At 35.5% G+C, this 19,996-nt stretch overlaps 1 protein-coding gene across 1 annotated transcript in view; it reads left to right on the top strand.

Annotated features, from left to right (window-relative positions):
* The window catches only part of LOC121313999 (neurabin-1-like), a 74,755-nt gene that overhangs the window by 39,407 nt on the left and 15,352 nt on the right, over positions 1-19,996 (top strand). The window contains exons 4-11 of the mRNA XM_041246765.1: positions 51-171; positions 2,329-2,433; positions 9,855-9,990; positions 11,545-11,700; positions 12,562-12,615; positions 13,736-13,965; positions 14,532-14,628; positions 17,349-17,487. Coding sequence (XP_041102699.1) covers positions 51-171; positions 2,329-2,433; positions 9,855-9,990; positions 11,545-11,700; positions 12,562-12,615; positions 13,736-13,965; positions 14,532-14,628; positions 17,349-17,487 — 1,038 coding nt within the window. The remainder of the gene's footprint in view (positions 1-50; positions 172-2,328; positions 2,434-9,854; positions 9,991-11,544; positions 11,701-12,561; positions 12,616-13,735; positions 13,966-14,531; positions 14,629-17,348; positions 17,488-19,996) is intronic.

Consider the following 19,996-nt stretch of genomic DNA (forward strand, 5'->3'; position numbering starts at 1 on the left):
TGAATTAGTGTGTTATTGCTAGCAATGTACTTTTCTCGTTCTTTGTTCAGATGAAGAAGGCCTTGGTATCAGTATCATTGGCATGGGAGTTGGAGCTGATGCAGGTCTGGAAAAACTTGGCATTTTCGTCAAAACGGTCATAGAAGGAGGAGCAGCTCAGAGGCACGACAGGTAGATGACTGCGTTTCCCCAAAAATATTGTCTCAGTAAAATGTATTAGTCAGTTCCTGATCTCTCTCACCCATTAGCTATTTACTGTCCATTGCCTTTAATCTACTAATTGTGCCGGTTCTTCATACCAGTAGCTGAATAGACAGGCACTCTTCTTTTTGCAGAGTTCTGAAACATGTTAACCATCTCCGTCCTTCTCATTGCTCTGTTTCACAGCCCATTCTCTTGCTCTCTAGTCTTGTGATCAACCACATACTGCTTATTGTCAAAACTCCCTGTCTATTTCAATTTACTTCAACGTATATTCCAAGATCTAATTTCCAACTATTCCGCATTGTTTTCTTGCTTGGTTTTGTACCGTTATCCGTGGATTAGTTCTTTCTCATGTTGTTATTCCCATAGTTTCTACTACGCACTTGACATACTTTCTGCTAAGGTAGAATTGACCAATGATATTCTGTGTGACATGCAACCCAAGATCACTTTAGCATGCCCAAGCTAAAGTCACCTGACAAACTGATTATAAAAGCAGTACAGAGAGGTCTACTGTCGGACAAACTGAAAAACCTACTGCTACTAGCAAGGTGGTAAAACATATTTTTTAGATTTAAACAGAAATACATCGAAATGATTTTATTAATCAGTTTTAACCTAACAGATATATGAATCAAACTGTTTTTAACATTTTTTTTTTTTTAAAGCCTTTTAATGTGCAAAAAGTCAGTTCATTATTTAACTGGGAGTCCATCTTGGATCTGCTGGGCACGCTGAACTAACACTGAATTTTAAAAGTTAAAAAAGAAAAAGTATTATATTAAAATAACACAACAATTTAAATAAAAACATGAATGTGTGTTGCTGCATCTGTGGTTCCCACTGTCAAGCATGGAGGAGGCAGTGTCATGGTCTGGGGTTGCTTTGCTGATGATAGAATTGGTGATCTTTACCAAGTCTATGGCAAGCTCAGCCAGCATGGCTATCATAGCATACTTCAGAGGCATGCCATTCCCTCAGGATTACGGCTAGTTGAGCAGTCGTTCATTCTTCAGCAAGATAATGACCCGAAACACACCTCAAAGTTGTGCAAGAACTGTCTGGCGAAGAAGGAAAGTGAAGGACAACTCAATCTAATGACATGGCCTGCCCAGTCTCCAGACCTCAATCTCATAGAACTTGTATGGGATGAACTGGACAGAAGAGTCAAAGCAAAGCTACCCACAAGTGCCCTTCATCTCTGGGAATTGCTGCAGAAGAGCTGGGAAGACATGTCGAGTGATTTCCTGCTGAAACTTGTAAACCGAATGCCTCGTGTTTGTGAGGCTGTTATTAAGGCAAAGGGTGGCTATTTTGAGGAATCCAGGATTTAGATACAATTTTCAATTTTCTTGAACATTGCTTTGATACTCCTTATGTTTTGTTTTGTATATTGTAACATGTGTTTTCATTTTCAAGTATTTACAGAAACGTATACGATGTAAAACATTGTCAATTATGAAAAAAACCTAGTTTCCAGCAAGTGTACTCAAACTTTTGACTGGTACTATATATATATATATATATATATATATATATATATATATATATATATATATATATATAATGTGTGTGTGTGTGTGTGTGTGTGTGTGTGTGGGTGTATATGTGTATGTATATATATATATATATATATATATATATATATATATATATATATATACACACACTAACATTTTAGTTTTGTTACATTTAATTTAAGGCATCTTCAATTAGTATCTAATTGTATCACTTATTTAATTAGCATTTACTTCCCTGCAATAGAAAATAAATCAGGTTCCCAGGAGGTCTGGGTATTCTTGGCAGTGATACCCTGCACTTAAATAGAAATAATATAATAAGCCTGTATGTTAACTAGCAACTTTAAGGTATTTCTGAATCACAAAAATGTTCTGAATATTGTTAGCTCAATATAAAAAGCAAGTGATTATTTACTTTCTTGTGTAACAGTTTTCTTTACCACTTCAAAGATTATAATAGTAGTACAAACATAACTGAGGTTAATATGAACAGAATGCATTGTTCAGCCCTAGCAAACCCTTGCAGTATGTTAGTATTATCTGTAACATACAATGACTTTGACCTTCAGGTTTCATGTTTAACCCATTTTCTTTCCCCACCAAGAATCCAGGTTAATGACCAGATTGTGGAGGTGGATGGAATCAGCCTGGTGGGGGTAACACAGAACTTTGCTGCTGCTGTCCTGAGAAACACAAAAGGCACAGTCAGGTAAACAGACTGTTCTACAGCAAACACTTATGTTGTGTGCAATACCTTTTGGCTCGCTGCCATAGAGAAACTGCTCTGCCACCTTTAGCATGTCAGTATTTATGTAGGCCCCCAAGCTGAAATACGACCCCATCCTAATCAGGTCAACCCCATTAGCTTGGGGTTAATTTACATTTTTAGAAAGCTGAAATCTTTTCATGTTTGGCTTGAAGTTGTCTTACGAATGACCCCATCGTGATGCAGAAAATTCACTTTACCCGAAGCCAATCTGAAGAAAGTCCGATACCAGAAGATCTGATCATCCCTTCTTGTCAAAGTGAGACTAGTTTGAATTATTTTCCACAGTAGCCCCAAATTTGTCAGCTAGGCTAACATTTACAGTAAAATACTGTATTGCACATTATAGGCCATGTTCTGGAACCTTTTTACGCAGTTGCAACATTAACAAAACCATACCTTCATTTTTCCTCTTCATTTAAAGAAAACCTTTGTTTTCATTAAAAAAAAAATGGTGGCCAACAGGTTTAAAAACATAAACAAAGTACAACTACCTTCACTCAAGTAATGGTTGAGTTAACTGGCTTTGCAGTGCAGTAAACTGCTCAATTTGGATATTGGTACTTGATCAGTTCGAAAGTGTACATGCCAGAACTGAAATACCTCCTCTTCCTTCAGAAAAGTCAAAGAGCAGTTTCTAACCTGAAAATAACCTGGGGTTCACTCAGTTGTATACTTCGTTACTGTCTTGGAAAACTTACATATATTACCCCTGGCCATGCACAAATTTTTGTATTTATTTATTTATTTATTTATTTAATAATCAAAATGTAAATTCTGATAATCATCATGTTGTATGTGTTTCCTTTTTAAAAACATTATTTAAAATTTTGGGGGAAAAAATCTGGAAAGGATTTATTTTGGGTTGGAATCATACATGCCCTTAAGATAAAAATGCCATTAAGGTGTGAGTCATTGAATGAATGTACCGATATTTTACCATCTCAAATATGTGAGTAAATGACAAGTTGTGGTCGTTGAAATAAGGAATAAAATGACCACACCCCTCAGTGAAACCCAACACAACTCTCTGATTTGGGTAATACATGTTGCTCACAGAAGTATTGTGCAATGATCCTAAAAGACACCGTGGTCCTTTGTTTTCCTCTTTCCTCTTTCAGTTTCAGATACAGGCTGCCACTGTTGTCTCATTGAAACTTTATAAATAAGGTTTCAATACTAAAGCCCAGGACGCACACGATTGTTCATTCGCATCAGGCAGCATGTTATGCTTTGTGATGCGATTTTACCTGATTGGCCGATCAATCGTAAAGTTTAAACATGTTTAATATTTTGCGATGCGATTCCCTCTCATTGGGCAGTGTGTCATATCCACTTACAGGTCTCAAAGTCAGCAACCAATGAGTTCATCGCCTTCAGTCATATGACTGTAGACAGACAGGCATGTATTCTCTCTATTAATATTTACACACACACACACACACACACACAAGGTATCCCATTGATTTGTATATGATGTCCGTACCGTTATCTTTTGAAAACAAGCCCTGATAGACCTATAAGCATTATACTTTTGAACTGTTAGACAAAATATTTACAGAAACAGTACTTAAAAACTGGTGCTATAACCATGATTAATGTATTATTATCATTATAATTAAATTATAACAAATAATGTTTTTATTTACAATGAAGGGAAAACATAATACATGGTTTAATTGTAAGCATTTGGGTGACATAGAATGTTCCCTACATTGCAAATAAAAACGTGATTAGATATAATTTTATTAAAACGCTATTAATATAAAATTAATCGTTCAAAAGTACAATGCTTATGGGGCTATCAGGGCTTGTTTTTTAAAGATATTGGCACGGACATTGTATACAAACCAGTGGAATACCTTGTGTGTGTTTGTAGAGAGAGAGAGGATATATGCATGTCTCCAGTCATATGTGGGTTTCATATGACTGGAGACATGCATATATTCTGGGTATTTTGTGCATCCAGGGCAGGTCAAACATCAGAAACAAATCACAAATTGTGTGTCCCTTCCTTCAATTTCCATTGGGCAGCGTGTGCGTCGCAAAGATTTTTTGAATTGTGACGGTCGCATCGGGCAGTGTGTTCCAGGCTTAACTGTGTAAGCTTTTGAGAATCATCCTGCAACTTGAGGTTGTTGTGTATTCGCAGTAGTTCTGTGTGATGAATTGTTATTAAAAAGTTCAGGATTACCTGCTCTGCTTAGGACGTAAACTCAAAAAACCTTAATGTTAACTCAACTGATTGTCATTTCATCTCATTCTTCCTTTCTGTTCCGCTGTAGCACTGGATATTAATACAGTCATATCCTAAATGAACAATGTCTGTTTAGTTAGATGTTTGAGACACAGCTACTTGGCTAGAAATAATGAAGGTCCCTTCACTGGTGAACTCACTGATGCAAATATACTTTTTTAGGTCATAGCAGGGGTGAAATTCTCAACAGAAAAGTGAAGCACAGCTGGGTGTAAACATTTTAAAAATGGAGACAATTTGAGTGACAATGAATAAATACTTTTAAAATGTATACATATTGGTACACAATACATTTGTAAATACAAAATAAGCCTTACAAAATAACTGATAAAATTATAACCAATTCACCATAAACAAAGCTGAAAATACTGAATGCTTTGTACCCTTTGCATGTATCGCTCAGTCATGTATTGTAATATAACACTTTTAAGTTAAACCTTAAATGACAAGTATTAAGAAATATTACACTATGCAGTAACTGCTGTAGAGGGAGTTTTGTGTCAAGATATCCTAAAAAAGGGACGATGTTATAAAAAATAGTATTAAACTGCTATGAAAAAATGATACAAAAAGGTCAAAGTCAAACAATACACAATAGGGGCTAAAATGTTCCTCAATTTATTATGTAACAGGCACTGCTATGACTAATGATGTACTTGCCCATTTTAATCTCCATAGTATTCTCTGAAATCATCCCCATACTTTCCAGACCCTGGGTACTCACTCACAACAGGACCGGGCCATGCTACAATAATAGCCTTGGATTAGAACATCGATCCCTGTTTCTTTTATTTATTTTGTACTTATCATACAATAATGTGTTCTGTGTGTTTCCTTGTGTTTCTGTGTAAATTAATTATCATAATCTATTCCAGAAAAAGATTTTTCAAGCAGAAACACTATAAAAGTTTTTTTTTTTTATTTTATCCCTGGTATTGTAAACAAAGTGGCAAAAGACACATTTTCATAAAGTAATATCATTACTGTGGTTTACTTCTGCCTTTTTTTTTTGATGTGCACACAAGTGAAAACTTACATTTTACTTAAATATACTGTTTTACTTAAATATAAATATACAAAATGTTTAAGAAAGTGGAGCATTGTACAAAGAAAAAACACCTCACCGGTTTGGTTTTCATTTATTGCAGTCCTCATAACAGAAAATACTAGGATCACAGCAAAACACAACGTTTATCACTATGCTTAACATGTACCTTGCAAGTTGGGCCAGTGTTTGAATCGTGTGAAGCACACCTGCATCTGTATCCTGATTCTGACTCGCTGACCAAATCTGAAGCAGCACTTTGATCCTGTTTTATGTTATTGTTAATCCCCACTGTCCACGCATTACGTGCCATTTTAGAAAATTTTGCGCAAATTCTGGCAATGTGGTAAATTGGTGCAAGGCAAAACGCGTTATGATAATTATTTCTAATTATTTCTGTGTAATTTATGGCGAACACTGACGTGGATTTTTGCCTTCAAATTCATGCGCAGCAAAGTTAGTTTCAAATATTTCAGATACTTTCTCTGCCACACTAAAGAAAATAATTATTACTTCATAATAATGATAATTACTCCATACCACTGTTTTCACGTTGCACTGCTAAAGTCTTCTCTTGTTGATCAACGAATGAGCACTGAAAGCGAAATAGGCAGAGATTTGTGACTCACGGCAAAATGAAATCTGATCAGAATGAAAGCTCGGCCAATCAACATGCAGTGATTATACTGGCGTTAATGGTGGCCAATAGCAGCTAAGAGAAACAGAAGCAGCATGAGGAAACAGAAGGCTAGCAGCACAAACTTTGCTGAATGAATGCGCATTTGAGAAACGTTGCGCTGGTGGACTGTGTGAGTGGATGGAATGCATCAGCGTTGGATGAAAAGCAGATTAAATAAATCCTGGTACCCAGTACCGGCATTAAAATAAGACCCGGTATGGAGTACCAGCAGAATTTCACCCTGGGGTCATAGTATACTTAGTTATGTAAAATATCTTTCTTATCCATTTTTAAAGGGGCATTACTTTAGTGCATGTGTTTGAGGTTGCTTTACACATACACAATACAAGTCAGAGTGAATTTCTTAAAGGAGCAATTCTCCAGTCGTCTTTCTCGATGTAAAAGGTAGTTTGTAACCTGTGCCGTTCTCCCACTACCAGTGTTTGAACCTCTGGTCATATCAGTGTCTTCGTATTTGGTACATACTGTAGTTGTGTTCCATGATTCTCTCAATCATATTTATTTATTTTTTTTTAGTTGTGACCACATTTTTGTTTCATCCTCAGCAATATTTTAGAACCATGACATTGCCCTTGTATGTTTTGTTTTTGTTTATCAGACATTTTAAATTGTCTCTTTTCCACTTGGTAGAAAGTTTACCTGCATGCTTAATATGGATGCCCTGAAAGAGTTCTTCAGCTGAAAACATTACATATAGAATGAAATTGCTATGATGCTGCAAATGTATTTGAAGAATAAGATGAATTGCCATATTTCAAATAACACCATACAAATGCAGAGTTTAATCAATATTGAGTTAGACTAAGTGAAAATATGGTTCATAGATATGTGATTGGCAAAATACTATTCTAGTGTTGTCATTTCATTGAATAAATCCTGATATATTGAAATGGACGTCTTTTATAAAAGAGGTGCCATGTGATTTATAACATTTCATTTTCCTTCTATTTTTCATTACATTTATGTCAGTACAGTTATGTCATACAACAACCTTAATAATAATTTTCTGTAATAAAAATCAAGCTGCAGTTACACTGCAGTGTATGAATTTGTTACAAAAAAACAGAGGCGGTTGTAGAGTACAGAAAATGGGACCCTTTGTCAGCTCTGGTTATCTCATTGGTTTTCATTGTTTCTTTTTCTGTTTGAGTTTCTGCCTCTAAATGACTGTCTTTCTCTGGAGCATTGCTTGAGGCTGATACAGTAATCTGTGTCAGACTTAAACCAAGGGTTGTGTGACATGCATTGACCAAGTGCCATGAAGAAACAGCACCCAGTAAACCTATAATTTGGAGCTGAAAAACAATCCAGACAAATAAAGCATTAATTACTCTTTTGAATTAGTGGCTTTGTAGCACTGACAATACAAAATAAAACTTGCTCTTAAAACACGTATAACTATTTGTTTCCCTTGTAACAGAAGAATAGAAGCATACTTTTGAAAGACGCATACTATTAAAAATGGGGCTTACAAGCGAGAAAATGTAATAGGGTGTGTGTGTCAACAATATGTAGATGCATTCATCAAACTGAATTCTGAACTTTCTGCAACTTGAATAGAAATACTGTATCAAGACTAGACAACTGGTGTTATTACATGCTGTACATTACATCCGATGGAAGTAATAGTAAAATGTTGCAGGCATCTGATTTCATTTATATAACAAGTTTTGTTACAGATTGTTACAGTATCTAATAGAACCCTCTGATTTAGAATTTGTTTTAATATAATCAGTAACAGTAACCATTTTAGTATCAAATACTGTAAATAATATGTTATTGACATGGCACTCAATTAAAATATTCAAATGCAATGGAATTTAATATAACCACAAATAACAATCTTCTTGCCTTTAAGATACTGGTGGAATATACTGTGTTTTGCATTCAGCACATGCCACCTGGTGGCTGTATGTTTTTGTGCAGCCTGAGAAAAACAAAACTATGACTCATGTTCCTGGGGACTGTTTTTTTTTCTAGATAACAACCAAAATTACATCTCTTGAATCCCAATGACTCAATTAGCATCACTTGGCAGCTTATTTCTTGCATCAGCTTTAAAGGGGAGGGGTTACTGTTCTATGTGCGATGCTTATGAAGTTGATTTTGTAGTGAATTGCCTTGGGAGTGCTGCCGCATATCTAAAGACAACCACTAATAGCATATATTCTTTAATGGCACAAAATGGACACTTCCTTGCATGTTTTCATCAACTGTTAACCATTTGTAACCTGGTGGTAGAGCCTTCAGTCGTTGCACACCTCCTGCATGCTGCAGAACTTGCTGCCCTGATGCAGACTCAGTTTACATCTTTGTGCTTTTGTTCTGCAGTAGTTTCTGGTGTATGTGACTTGAGATGAGCTGTAAGAGCTACATTACAGCTGCTGTGTTCTGAATGTATTCTTTAATGTCTCCCTGATGACTGTTTGGGAGCAGTCTAGGATTAGCACTACTCGATATATATATATATATATATATATATATATATATATATATATATATATATATATATATATAGTTGTAGTCAAAAGTTTATAGATGTCTACAGTTATTTATTTCAGCAATTTTTTTGCAAAACTCCAAAAATGCTAATTCAGAAATGACAAGGGGATTTGCTCTTATTAGGACTTAAGTCATTGTATTTTGTATCTTGCTTAATTGTACTGTGATTCTTTATGTATTTTTTGTATACAACTGTAAGTTGCCCTGGGTAAGGACGCCTGCTAAGAAATAAATAAATAAATAAATAAATAATAGCTCGATTTGTGTTTCATCACTCCAGAAACCATTGACCAGAACTCATATCCATCATTCAAATGCTGTTTTGCAAACTTTAAACGACTGTCCTTATGACATTTTCCTAAGAGTGGCTTTGTCCTTGGCCTACGACCATTGAAACGTTCACCAGGCAATACTCGATCTATCGTATTGACAGCAATCGTCCTATGCCTAACCCTTTTATACTCTCTAAGAATGTTCACCTAAAATCCAGCATTTTTCTAGACTTCTAGAATTAGGTTCTGCATTATCATATTGAAATTTCTAGCACCTTGTAGACAATATTATAATAGCATCAAAGGGTAGGAATACTTTGGAGTTTTACAAAAAAAATGCTGAAAAAATTACTGTAGACATCTATTTCTTGTATTTTTTTTTCCTCATCCACAAAAGCAAAACTTTACAAAAAGATTTTTTCTAAAATTCTTCGTTTTCAGGAAATTTCTAGAAATCATTAATTTCCGTTGGGGTATAAAAACTTTTGATATACTGTATATATTTCACCCCAAGCACAAGCCTGTGTCTGGAGAAATCATGTTCTACATCCAGACGAGACAGAGATTTAAAATGACCTTTGTCCGCAGATTCCTTATTGGACGAGAAAAACCAGGACAGACCAGTGAGGTTGCTCATTTAATAAGCCAGACTCTGGAGCAAGAGCGACGTCAGAGAGAGATGATGGAGCAGCACTACGCACAGTATGATGCAGATGATGATGAGGTGAGCTGTATTGACATGCCAAAGGTTGGTGCAGTGTTATACACACAGTGTTAGCAGTACTGTGCTAATATGAATCAAAGTGACAGTGAGTGCTGTTTACAGATATAGCTCTTTCAGGTTTCACATACTAGTGCTAGGAAATGTTTTCAGGTTAAGTTTCATCCATTGTTTTATTTTTGAAAGATGTTTTTATCGAAACATCTCGGAATTGGTTGCATTGCACCTCTTAACAGTCAATTTGCAAAGAATATTAATGATAACTTTGGAAACTTTAACCTTTCATCTTTTCTAGGATTAAAAAATATATATATATATTCATTGAGATTACTTTAGAAATTATGCTCGGGTCCACATCACAGATAATTCAAGTTTTTCACGCAGCAAAAGCCACCTAGCTGGTTCATAGACTAAATATAGATTTAACTTTAGCTACAGTCAGCACTCACATATCCGACCCTATAAAATTTTGACTTCAGTGACGGTTAGAGTATGACGCGTATCTGATTATTTCCTCTGATTTGACGTGTATGTAGGTGAGCACGTTGTAACCTGCCCCCTACTACAAACAACCCCCTGCCCTGCACGCACACGCGTACGCACCCGCACATGCCCACTCACACACGCACACACATATACAAATTCGTATGGAAAGAAAAACTATGACTTGGGTTTAAGGAACTGCACAGGGAGATGTATATTGTAGCGCCTATTTGTCTTTTCTTTGGCAGTATTGCTGTTTTATTTCTTATTTATTTTCTTATATCTGACATATCACAAGAGATGGCTCATGATGGTGGTAGATCATTCATGGAAGATTTGATTCAGCAGGGTCAAGGCAGGATATTTACAGCAATCTGTCTCAAACTTAAAACAGTGTCCAAAGTCAGTATTCAAAATTGCAGAGCATAGTGCTCGATAAGGCCCTAACGTCATAGTTCACTTGCAAATGAAAATGCACAAAAGCAACTAAAGATCACAGTTTAAAAAAAATAAAAAATATCACAGTATCTAAAACTGTTTAATGATTCACTTTTACATTACTGTGCCTTGTCTCGTTTGCTTTGTTGTTGGAGGAAGCACTGTGTAACGGCACAATAAAAAAAAGACTGATTTGCCATGTCATAAAAAGATAAATAAAAACACTTTCTGTGACGGTTAAACAAGTCCATTGTAACACTGAAGAGCTCGGCTTTGTATCAGAAAACTGGTTGTAAATCGCGTGTGACGGGTAAGTGCTTTAATTGGTTACATATATATAGTGGGGATTGATTTTATTCTTAATACAAGGCTGATAAAACGTGACTCACGTGTATCTGGGTAATGGATATCTGAGTGCTGACACTATCAAAATGAAATGAAACAGGTTAGTGATGAAGAGGTTACTTTTTTCACATATTAAACACTTCTTTTGGGAGCCAGATCAATATTCTTCATGTGCTTTTCATTACCACTGAAACATCACTTTTTAGTAAAAAATATATAGGATGAACAATAAAGTACTTTGAGACTTTCATTAGTTTACATTTCCCAGTATGTTGATGAAAACATTTACAGACAGGGGAATACGCCACAGATGATGAAGAGGATGACACAGCCCCAGAACTCAAAGGTGCAAAAATGGCAATAGAAGTTTTTGACCTGCCTGAAACAGAGGACATGTTTTCCCCAACAGAGCTGGACACCACAAAACTTTCCCATAAATTCAGAGAGGTAAGTGTCTGTGCAAGTGGTCTGAGGCAGTTTCTCTTTCTTTTTACTCCATTGATTCTCCAGTGGGATAACTCCATTGTCTTCCCCCTCATTTTATATAATAAATCACATGACGAAAGCCATTGTATTTTGTGTTGATTTTCAGAAAACCAATCCATTCTATCATGTGTTGTTCATTTTCCACTGTAATTAGTGTACTATTTCATGTATTGTGCTACTATCATCTATTATGCACTTTCCACTATTAAATGTATTATGAGTTTTTTAAAAATATAAACTGTATATCATGTATTATGCATTTTAAATTATTTTTATATAACTATCATGCATTATGCATTTCTCTTTATTTTAAGTTTTATGGATTTTCTTTTTGTTACTGCATCCTGTAAAGCGATTTGTGATGGTGGTCCACTAGGAAAGGTGCTATATAAAATAAAGATTGCGTGAATGATTGATTGATATAGTTTCATCAAGAATCTCCATAATCCTGCATTTAACAATACCAGTTTTCTAAATGGCAAAGTAGCATTGCAGATACAGTTCTTTATAAGACAGAATACTCCATGTTGGTTTTAATAATCTCAGTGAACTCAGCCACGGCTTAATTGTGCCATTGTTTAGATTAATTTAATGGAATAGGCCTCAATATATTTTCTTGATCGTAGCTGTCAGTCAGAAGAGGATATTCTTTTAACATTCTGCATAGTGAGCCATTGTTCGTACTGGATGCTCAGATTTACAGCTTACTGCAGTGCAGTACTTTACACAAGCTTTGGGAGTGAAGGATCTTGGTCAGTGAAACTAAGAAGCTTGTTTGCCTTGTTGTTGCTTTGACCCATTTTGTTTTCAACCTTCATATAGTTACAAATCAAGCATGCCGTCACAGAAGCAGAAATCCAGAAGCTGAAGCACAAGGTAAGACAGTTTAAGCATTATATAATGCTATTTTGAGAAGTGCATTACTTTGGCACACAGAATTGTCTTTGGGTGCTAGAGTGTTATACAAGTGTTTTAAGCATGTTTCTATGGTAATTGTATGTCAGTGATTTTAAAATCTGCACATCTGAACAGTATGGATGATACTGCGCCATATACACTAGAAACAGCATTGTAGGCGTTAGCTGAATCCAGTGGAAAAATACTTCAGTTGAAGTCTGTAGGTAAAAAAATCAGCAGCATTGATTGCTGCTGTTGTTTGCTCTACTGTATTGCAGTCCTGTGCAATACTTGTTCAAATGTGAGTTTATAGCCATCTCAAGGAACAGAAGCTCGGAGCAGAAATGTAGTTTTCTCTGGTATACTTTTATACTGATTAATTTAAAATGGTTTCTAAAGAGTAGTCTCTTTGACAGTGTAATATTCTCAAGATAAGCACATATCTCATTGCAAATAGATGCGCCTGAATAACTGGCTCTTTCAGAAGATGCATTTCCTTTTCTACTGTGAACGCCCAGGGAGGATGTTATTTCAGTCAAATCAAAATCGTGTGAAAATGCATGTTTTACACCCATGCAGGCAGTGCTGAGCATGGTTAAAATTACACTGTATAAACTTTATAGTGCTGACAGTATTATTGAAAACGTCATACCCGTAACTAAACAATTAAATCACATGCTCAGCATTTATAATACAGAAACCACATGCAACTTCTACCAAAGTCAGTGTTAAAGCTTTGAACATCATGAATGTGAGCAGAGGATAGTTTTGCCATTCTAGTTGTGTCTGTTATTGATACATAGTCTAACATTCAAGTGCGCTACAGCTTGAGGGACAAGATAGGTACTGCAATCATGCCTCAACTGAATTGACTTTTGTTAACCTATTAAACCTTAATCCAGGTTTTAAACAAGTTAAATATAATGCTTCCTTGTGATCTGCATCAGCCCATGAATACGGAAGTATATATTTTTTCCCACTAATAATAGCGTTGAAGTAAAATTCTGGATTGGGTTCGTCATATGATTAAAGTTTAAAAGAGAAAATGTTTGCCCCCTATCTAATCGACAGTTTCATTATCTTTGTGATCCTCCTACAGTTGCAGACTGCAGAAAAGGAGAAAGTCCTGTGGGAGTGTGAGAAGAACCAGCTGAAACAAAGCATTGAGGACAACAAGAGCAGGATGCTGCAGCTGGAGAGTTACTGGATTGAGGCACAGACACTCTGCCACACCGTCAACGAGCATCTCAAAGAGACCCAGAGCCAGTACCAGGCCCTGGAGAAAAAATACAACAAAGCAAAGAAACTCATAAAAGACTTTCAGCAAAAGTAATTGACAAACAACACTGCTATTTGACTAAGATATTGTGTAAAACATGTATTTGCTGGTGTGATGAAGCAGTAGCTTGCAACATTTGTAAAAAAAAAAAAAAAGTACATGCAGTACATTAATTGGTTTAAAAAAAACATTTTTTAATGTGGTTTAATTAACCAAATTTTTTTTTGTAAAAAAAAAAACCACTAAATATATATATATATATATATATATATATATATATATATATATATATATATATATATATATATATATATATATATATATATATATATATATATATATATATATATATATATATATATATATATATATATATATATATGTGTGTGTGTGTGTGTGTGTGTGTGTGTGTGTGTTGTTATTAATTATTTTACCAGTTGGAAAATTAGTTGTTTCTTGATAATTGTATACCACTATAGTTTCTGTATTCGTAATTTTCCTTTTGCCGTTGCACAGCTTTCCAGTTAGGGTCCTAAATCTTCTTCAATGATATGAAGGTTTTAAGTGCATTTTGATTATTTTTCCATTTAGCTGAACTGTTTGAATTGTCTGACAGGGAACTAGATTTTATCAAACACGAAGAAGTTGAAAGAAAGAAGTTTGAAGACACAGAGAGAGCACACCTGATAGAGATCAAGGGACTGCAAGCCCGGGTAAATAATTCACTTTTGTAATTTATGGTAATACAAGATAAAAGAGCTATGTTTTTTTTTCCATCACGAGTTCACAAGGGCTGTGTGGAGGGTACCACGGGAATTGAAATTAGAAGAGCAGTGCTTGTGACTTCGAAAAGTGGACAAGGTTTCCCCTTGTCTCACGTAGAGTCGCCCTTGCGGAGATGAAACCAAAATGATCAGCATCCAAGGTTGAGAAGCAAACGTTGCTTCCCCAGAGGGGAAATGAAATAGGACAAGTAGCGGACACATCAGTTGGAGTCTCGGTACAACTGCATATGAATTAAGTGCAATTTCCTGTGCTCACATATTATTACATTTTACCTGCTTGTGATGTGCTGTGCAATCCTTGTGCCTAAATACAAATATACATTTTAAATCACTCGTGTTACAGACCAATTTATATCCCGTATACCAATGACTATACACCAACATTAACACATAACACGCAACATATAACACACAAATACACACAGGGGTGAGGCACATTGCCACGGGGATACATTAGTCTACTGTACACCTGGGACACTGTGTCATTTTTTGATTTCTATTAGAAAGAAATATATTTGCACAAGACCACTGGTTGCTCTACAGTACATAAAGCCAAATAACCAGTGACTGAAAATTCTTCACACATTGATTCAAACTATGTTTTGATCGAATACTTCATCAGGGCAAGCTTGAACTTTCTAGTCACACTGCCTTAAAGTGGTCTTACTGTTCAGTAACGGGATTGTCACAGATGGCTTTGTGTGGCGTGTGGGTGGTGACGTCAGGTTTAGGAAGCAGTAATCAAAACAAGGTATGGCGTTTATTAAATAATAAACAAAACAAACACTTATACAAAACACTAAACGAAAAGGGCACAATGGCCAAACAAACAAACAGTAACACGTAGTATTCTGGTTGCGAAACCAGCACACGTAGCAATTGTTTACTTTTTCACCAAAACTCACTGCTCTCCTCTGACACTCTCTGCCTTCTGAGCCGAGAGTGGGTCTTTTATATTCGTAGCTGGAGCCTTAATTACCTATTAATAAATTACCTTATTAAGGCTCCAGTCACATTCCCACGACAGTACACTACGACCACATATAAGTAAACAGTAAATAATAAAAGATGGACGGTACTCGACCACACGCACATAAACACAATAATAATGATCAGGAAGGACATCTTCGTCTGCCTGCATACAAATACAATAATAACAACAAATAAATACATACATAAATAATAAAATACACACAAGGGATGGGCACCCCATCACAGGGATGTGTACGATAAATGGAGATACATTGTAGTGCAGACGTACAAAAATACGTGTTACAAATGTCTAGTAAACCACTTATCAGATTGTGATTAAATTTGCTAAAGATGTTCATTGGCACAAGTTATGAAATGTATCACAATTGTATGGATATTTTACTTTTTAATGAAAGCACTTTCGTGATATATATATATATATATATATATCTATATATATATATTATATATATATATATTATATATATATCCCTATAGTACTGTGCAAAAGTTTTAGGCAGGTGTGGAAAAATGCTGTAAAGTAAGAATGCTTTCAAAAATTGACATGTTAATAGTTTATAATTATCAATTAACAAAATGCAAAGTGAATGAACAGATGAAAAATCTACATCAAACCAATATTTGGTGTGACCACCCTTTGCCTTCAAAACAGCATCAATTCTTCCGTGTACACTTGCACACAGTTTTTGAAGGAACTTGGTAGGTAGGTTGGCCCAAACATATTGGAGAACTAACCACAGTTCTTCTGTGGATTTAGGCAGCCTCAGTTGCTTCTCTCTCTTCATGTAATCCCAGACAGACTCGATGATGTTGAGATCAGGGCTCTGTGGGGGCCATACCATCACTTCCAGGACTCCTCGTTCTTCTTTACACTGAAGATAGTTCTTAATGACTTTTGCTGTATGTTTGGGGTCATTGTCATGCTGCAGAATAAATTTGGGGCCAATCAGATGCCTCCCTGATGGTATTGCATGATATATAAGTACCTGCATGTACTTCTCAGCACTGAGAATACCATTAATTCTGACCAATTCCCCAACTCCATTTGCAGAAATGCAGCCCCAAACTTGCAAGGAACCTCCACCATGCTTCACTGTTGCCTGCAGATACTCATTCATGTACTGCTCTGTACTGCACTGACTTTGTGCAAGTGTACCTAGAAGAATTGATGCTGTTTTGAAGGCAAAGGGTGGCCACACCAAATATGGATTTGATTTAGATTTTTCTTCTGTTCACTCACTTTGCATTTAGTTAATTGATAAATATAATCTATTAACATGTCTATTTTTGAAGGCATTCTTACTTTACAGTATTTTTTCACACTTGCCTAAAACTTTTGCACAGTACTGTGTATATATACAGTGGCAGAGAGAATTGGTCAGGGGTCTGAATACTTTTGCAAGCCACTGGTCAGGGGTCTGAATACTTTATATATACATACATACATACATATATATATATATATATATATATATATATATATATATATATATATATATATATATATATTTTCTATATTTTATATATGTAGATAGATGTGGGCTTGTTAGGTGTAGTTGCAACGTTACAAATCGTAGGCACCCCCACGCAGATCGAATGTGTGTTCTAGCGTAGCTTACGAATCTCTATCTTGAGGAACGGTCTGACCGGTACAAAATGGAGCTCAGGTGAACAACAACAATAACACTGCAGAGAGCCGGTCCTTCCACGGGGTTGTGAGGAGAGGCCCCTCACAAGAAGCGATAGAAAGCTTAGAAGGAGGGCAGATGTCTTGCCAGACTGGCCCAAATGGGGGTGAGTCTAAAATGTAGAAATGTATTGGTTATACAAAACAGTAACACTTTGCCGGAAATCCAGTAGCCTTTCAATCCAAACAAGTGTCAGCATTGTTTTCTGAAAAAAGAAAGAAAATCAATCATGTTTTAGAAAAAAAAATAAACTGTTAAAGCTAATGACTTTGTGAATTTCCACCTTTAAATTTGAATTCTAAATTGTGTTGTGTTGGTAGGTTGTTTCTCTTAGCTTTCACTATGCATCAACATGCACTGTTGGCTTGGCTTTTTAGTATTTAAGAAATAATTTAGTACTAGGAAATGCTGAAGTATATTTCCTAATCACAATGTGTTGCCTTTTGTGGACCCTTTAGTTGTGGAATATTGATAAAACTGCTGAAGTAAGCCATTTGTGTTGGATGATGTTCTAGTGTTTTATATTTTCCATGTTGCTATGGTGACGGTCATTTTTATAATTTTTTTCATATTAAGCAATACTGAAAGAAAAATCAATTCAAAGACTTCCAGTTGAAACATTGTCAAAGAATTGGAATAGTTACTTTTAGTATTAATCTTTATTTTATATAGTGCCTTTCATAGTGGACCACCATCACAAAGTGCTTTACAAGATACAAGACAAGGGTGTGTGAACTATGCATCAACTGCAGAGCCACTTACAACAACGTCTCACCCGAAAGACGGAGCACAAGGTTAAGTGACTTGTTCGGGGTCACACATTGAGTTAGTGACTGAGCTGGGATTTGAACCGGGAACCTCCTGGTATACCTCCACATATACAGTATAAAGCAAGGCAGACAGCAAAAAATGAAAATCTTCCTCTGTTAAAATTAAACTTTATGCGGTGGATAGAGTAAGAAAAAGCAGCAGTTTCAAAAGATATAAATGTTGCAGAATTTGCATTGCGTGGATGGCTAAAAGACGAAGAAAAGCGGTTTTCTTGATAAGATTGACTCCAAAGACGACTGCTCTGGGAAAAAAATGTGCTCCGCTAAAGAATGAGTCAAGCTGCTGTTAATTTGGCTTGTGGGCATTGTAGATCATTTCAGGAACAAAAATGCCAATATTCGTTATAAGCAAAACACAAGTAACGTGGTCTCCTAATTATGTACCCCGACAACTGCATTATAATGGGGTAGTACTGTACTACCATTGAGTGTTATAGCATGCTTTGACATTTTTTAAACATACATTTTGAGATAACTTCTCAAGAGACAGGCCCGGTGAACAACATAAGAATCTGTACAAAAAAATCATATCGATCATCTTTAAATAATTTATCAAAAAATATGTTTTTACATTTTTTTTTTTTTTTTATGTGAGAGGAGTATTTTAATCTGACCCCAGTATCGAAAACTCATAGACCCAGGGTTTTCAGTCCTCTCCATATCATTTACATACAGTATGCTTCCATGCATCCATAATGTTTAATTAGCCTAGCATTCATAAGGATACATTTGAGAGAGAAGAACGCAGTATTTCATTCTTGCTGGGCTTGGTAGCATAAATGAACTTGATTGATGAATTGTTTGAAAGCAACACACACCCTTGAATAAAAAGTGTGTTCTAAACAAGTTAACTCTTGGATGTTTCACCACCCAGTAGCAGGTCTCAATCTTACCTAATAAATAACCTACAATGTGAATTAAACTGCTGGCATTTTAATAACCTCCAACAGCTCATCCTCAAACCCGCTTACAAAATAGGAATAGAAAATTCTGTTTTCAATCAACATGTATCAAGTAATAATGTAAGCTCCAAAGCCAAGCAAGGAAACTAACTCTCTTGATTACAGACATTAGAGGTGAGGCTACACTTCTTGCCATAACATGCTCAGAGAAGCCCACTGGTTGTTTCCTGTGGATTGTTGCCTTGTCCATTTAGTAGGTGTAAAATGAAAACTTGTTCATCATCAGCCCATCTATTCAATCCAGCCCTTTATAGTCTGTTGGATTATATAAATCTGATGTTATTTCATTATAATCAGGTTGTATTTGAAGTACGGTCGCAGACAAAAGTATTGGCACCCTACGCTTAATATAGGATAATTCAAGAAAACATGTTAAATACAAGCATTTAGTGAACATTAACCACTAGTTATTATTGGCAGTGACCAAACTACACAATTTCTGGTAGTTTAACAAACAATCTTTAGAATTTTTTTATTTTATTTTTTTATAATACTTAAGCAATTTCAAATATGTGTTCATGACAAGAGTATTGGCACCTTTAAATTAAAAGTACATAAACGTGTAATAGAACTAATTAAAATATAAATGCAATAAAAACCATTGCACAGTAACTAAGCTGCATTTTAAAGTCAGTAACTAGAAAAGGAGGTCACTATTTCCAACTTCTGTTGAACAAGAACAGAAAGAGTTGTACAGCAGGTAGGAGAATTTGATAAAACAAATCCAAGATTAAAATCCAAAGATTTAAAGAAAGATTTAGAAGCATCAGGCATAATAGTGCATGAAAGAACTGTATGAAGAACACAGAACACAGAGTTAACA

This window comes from Polyodon spathula, chromosome 4 (assembly GCF_017654505.1).
Source record: "Polyodon spathula isolate WHYD16114869_AA chromosome 4, ASM1765450v1, whole genome shotgun sequence".
NCBI lineage: Eukaryota > Metazoa > Chordata > Actinopteri > Acipenseriformes > Polyodontidae > Polyodon > Polyodon spathula.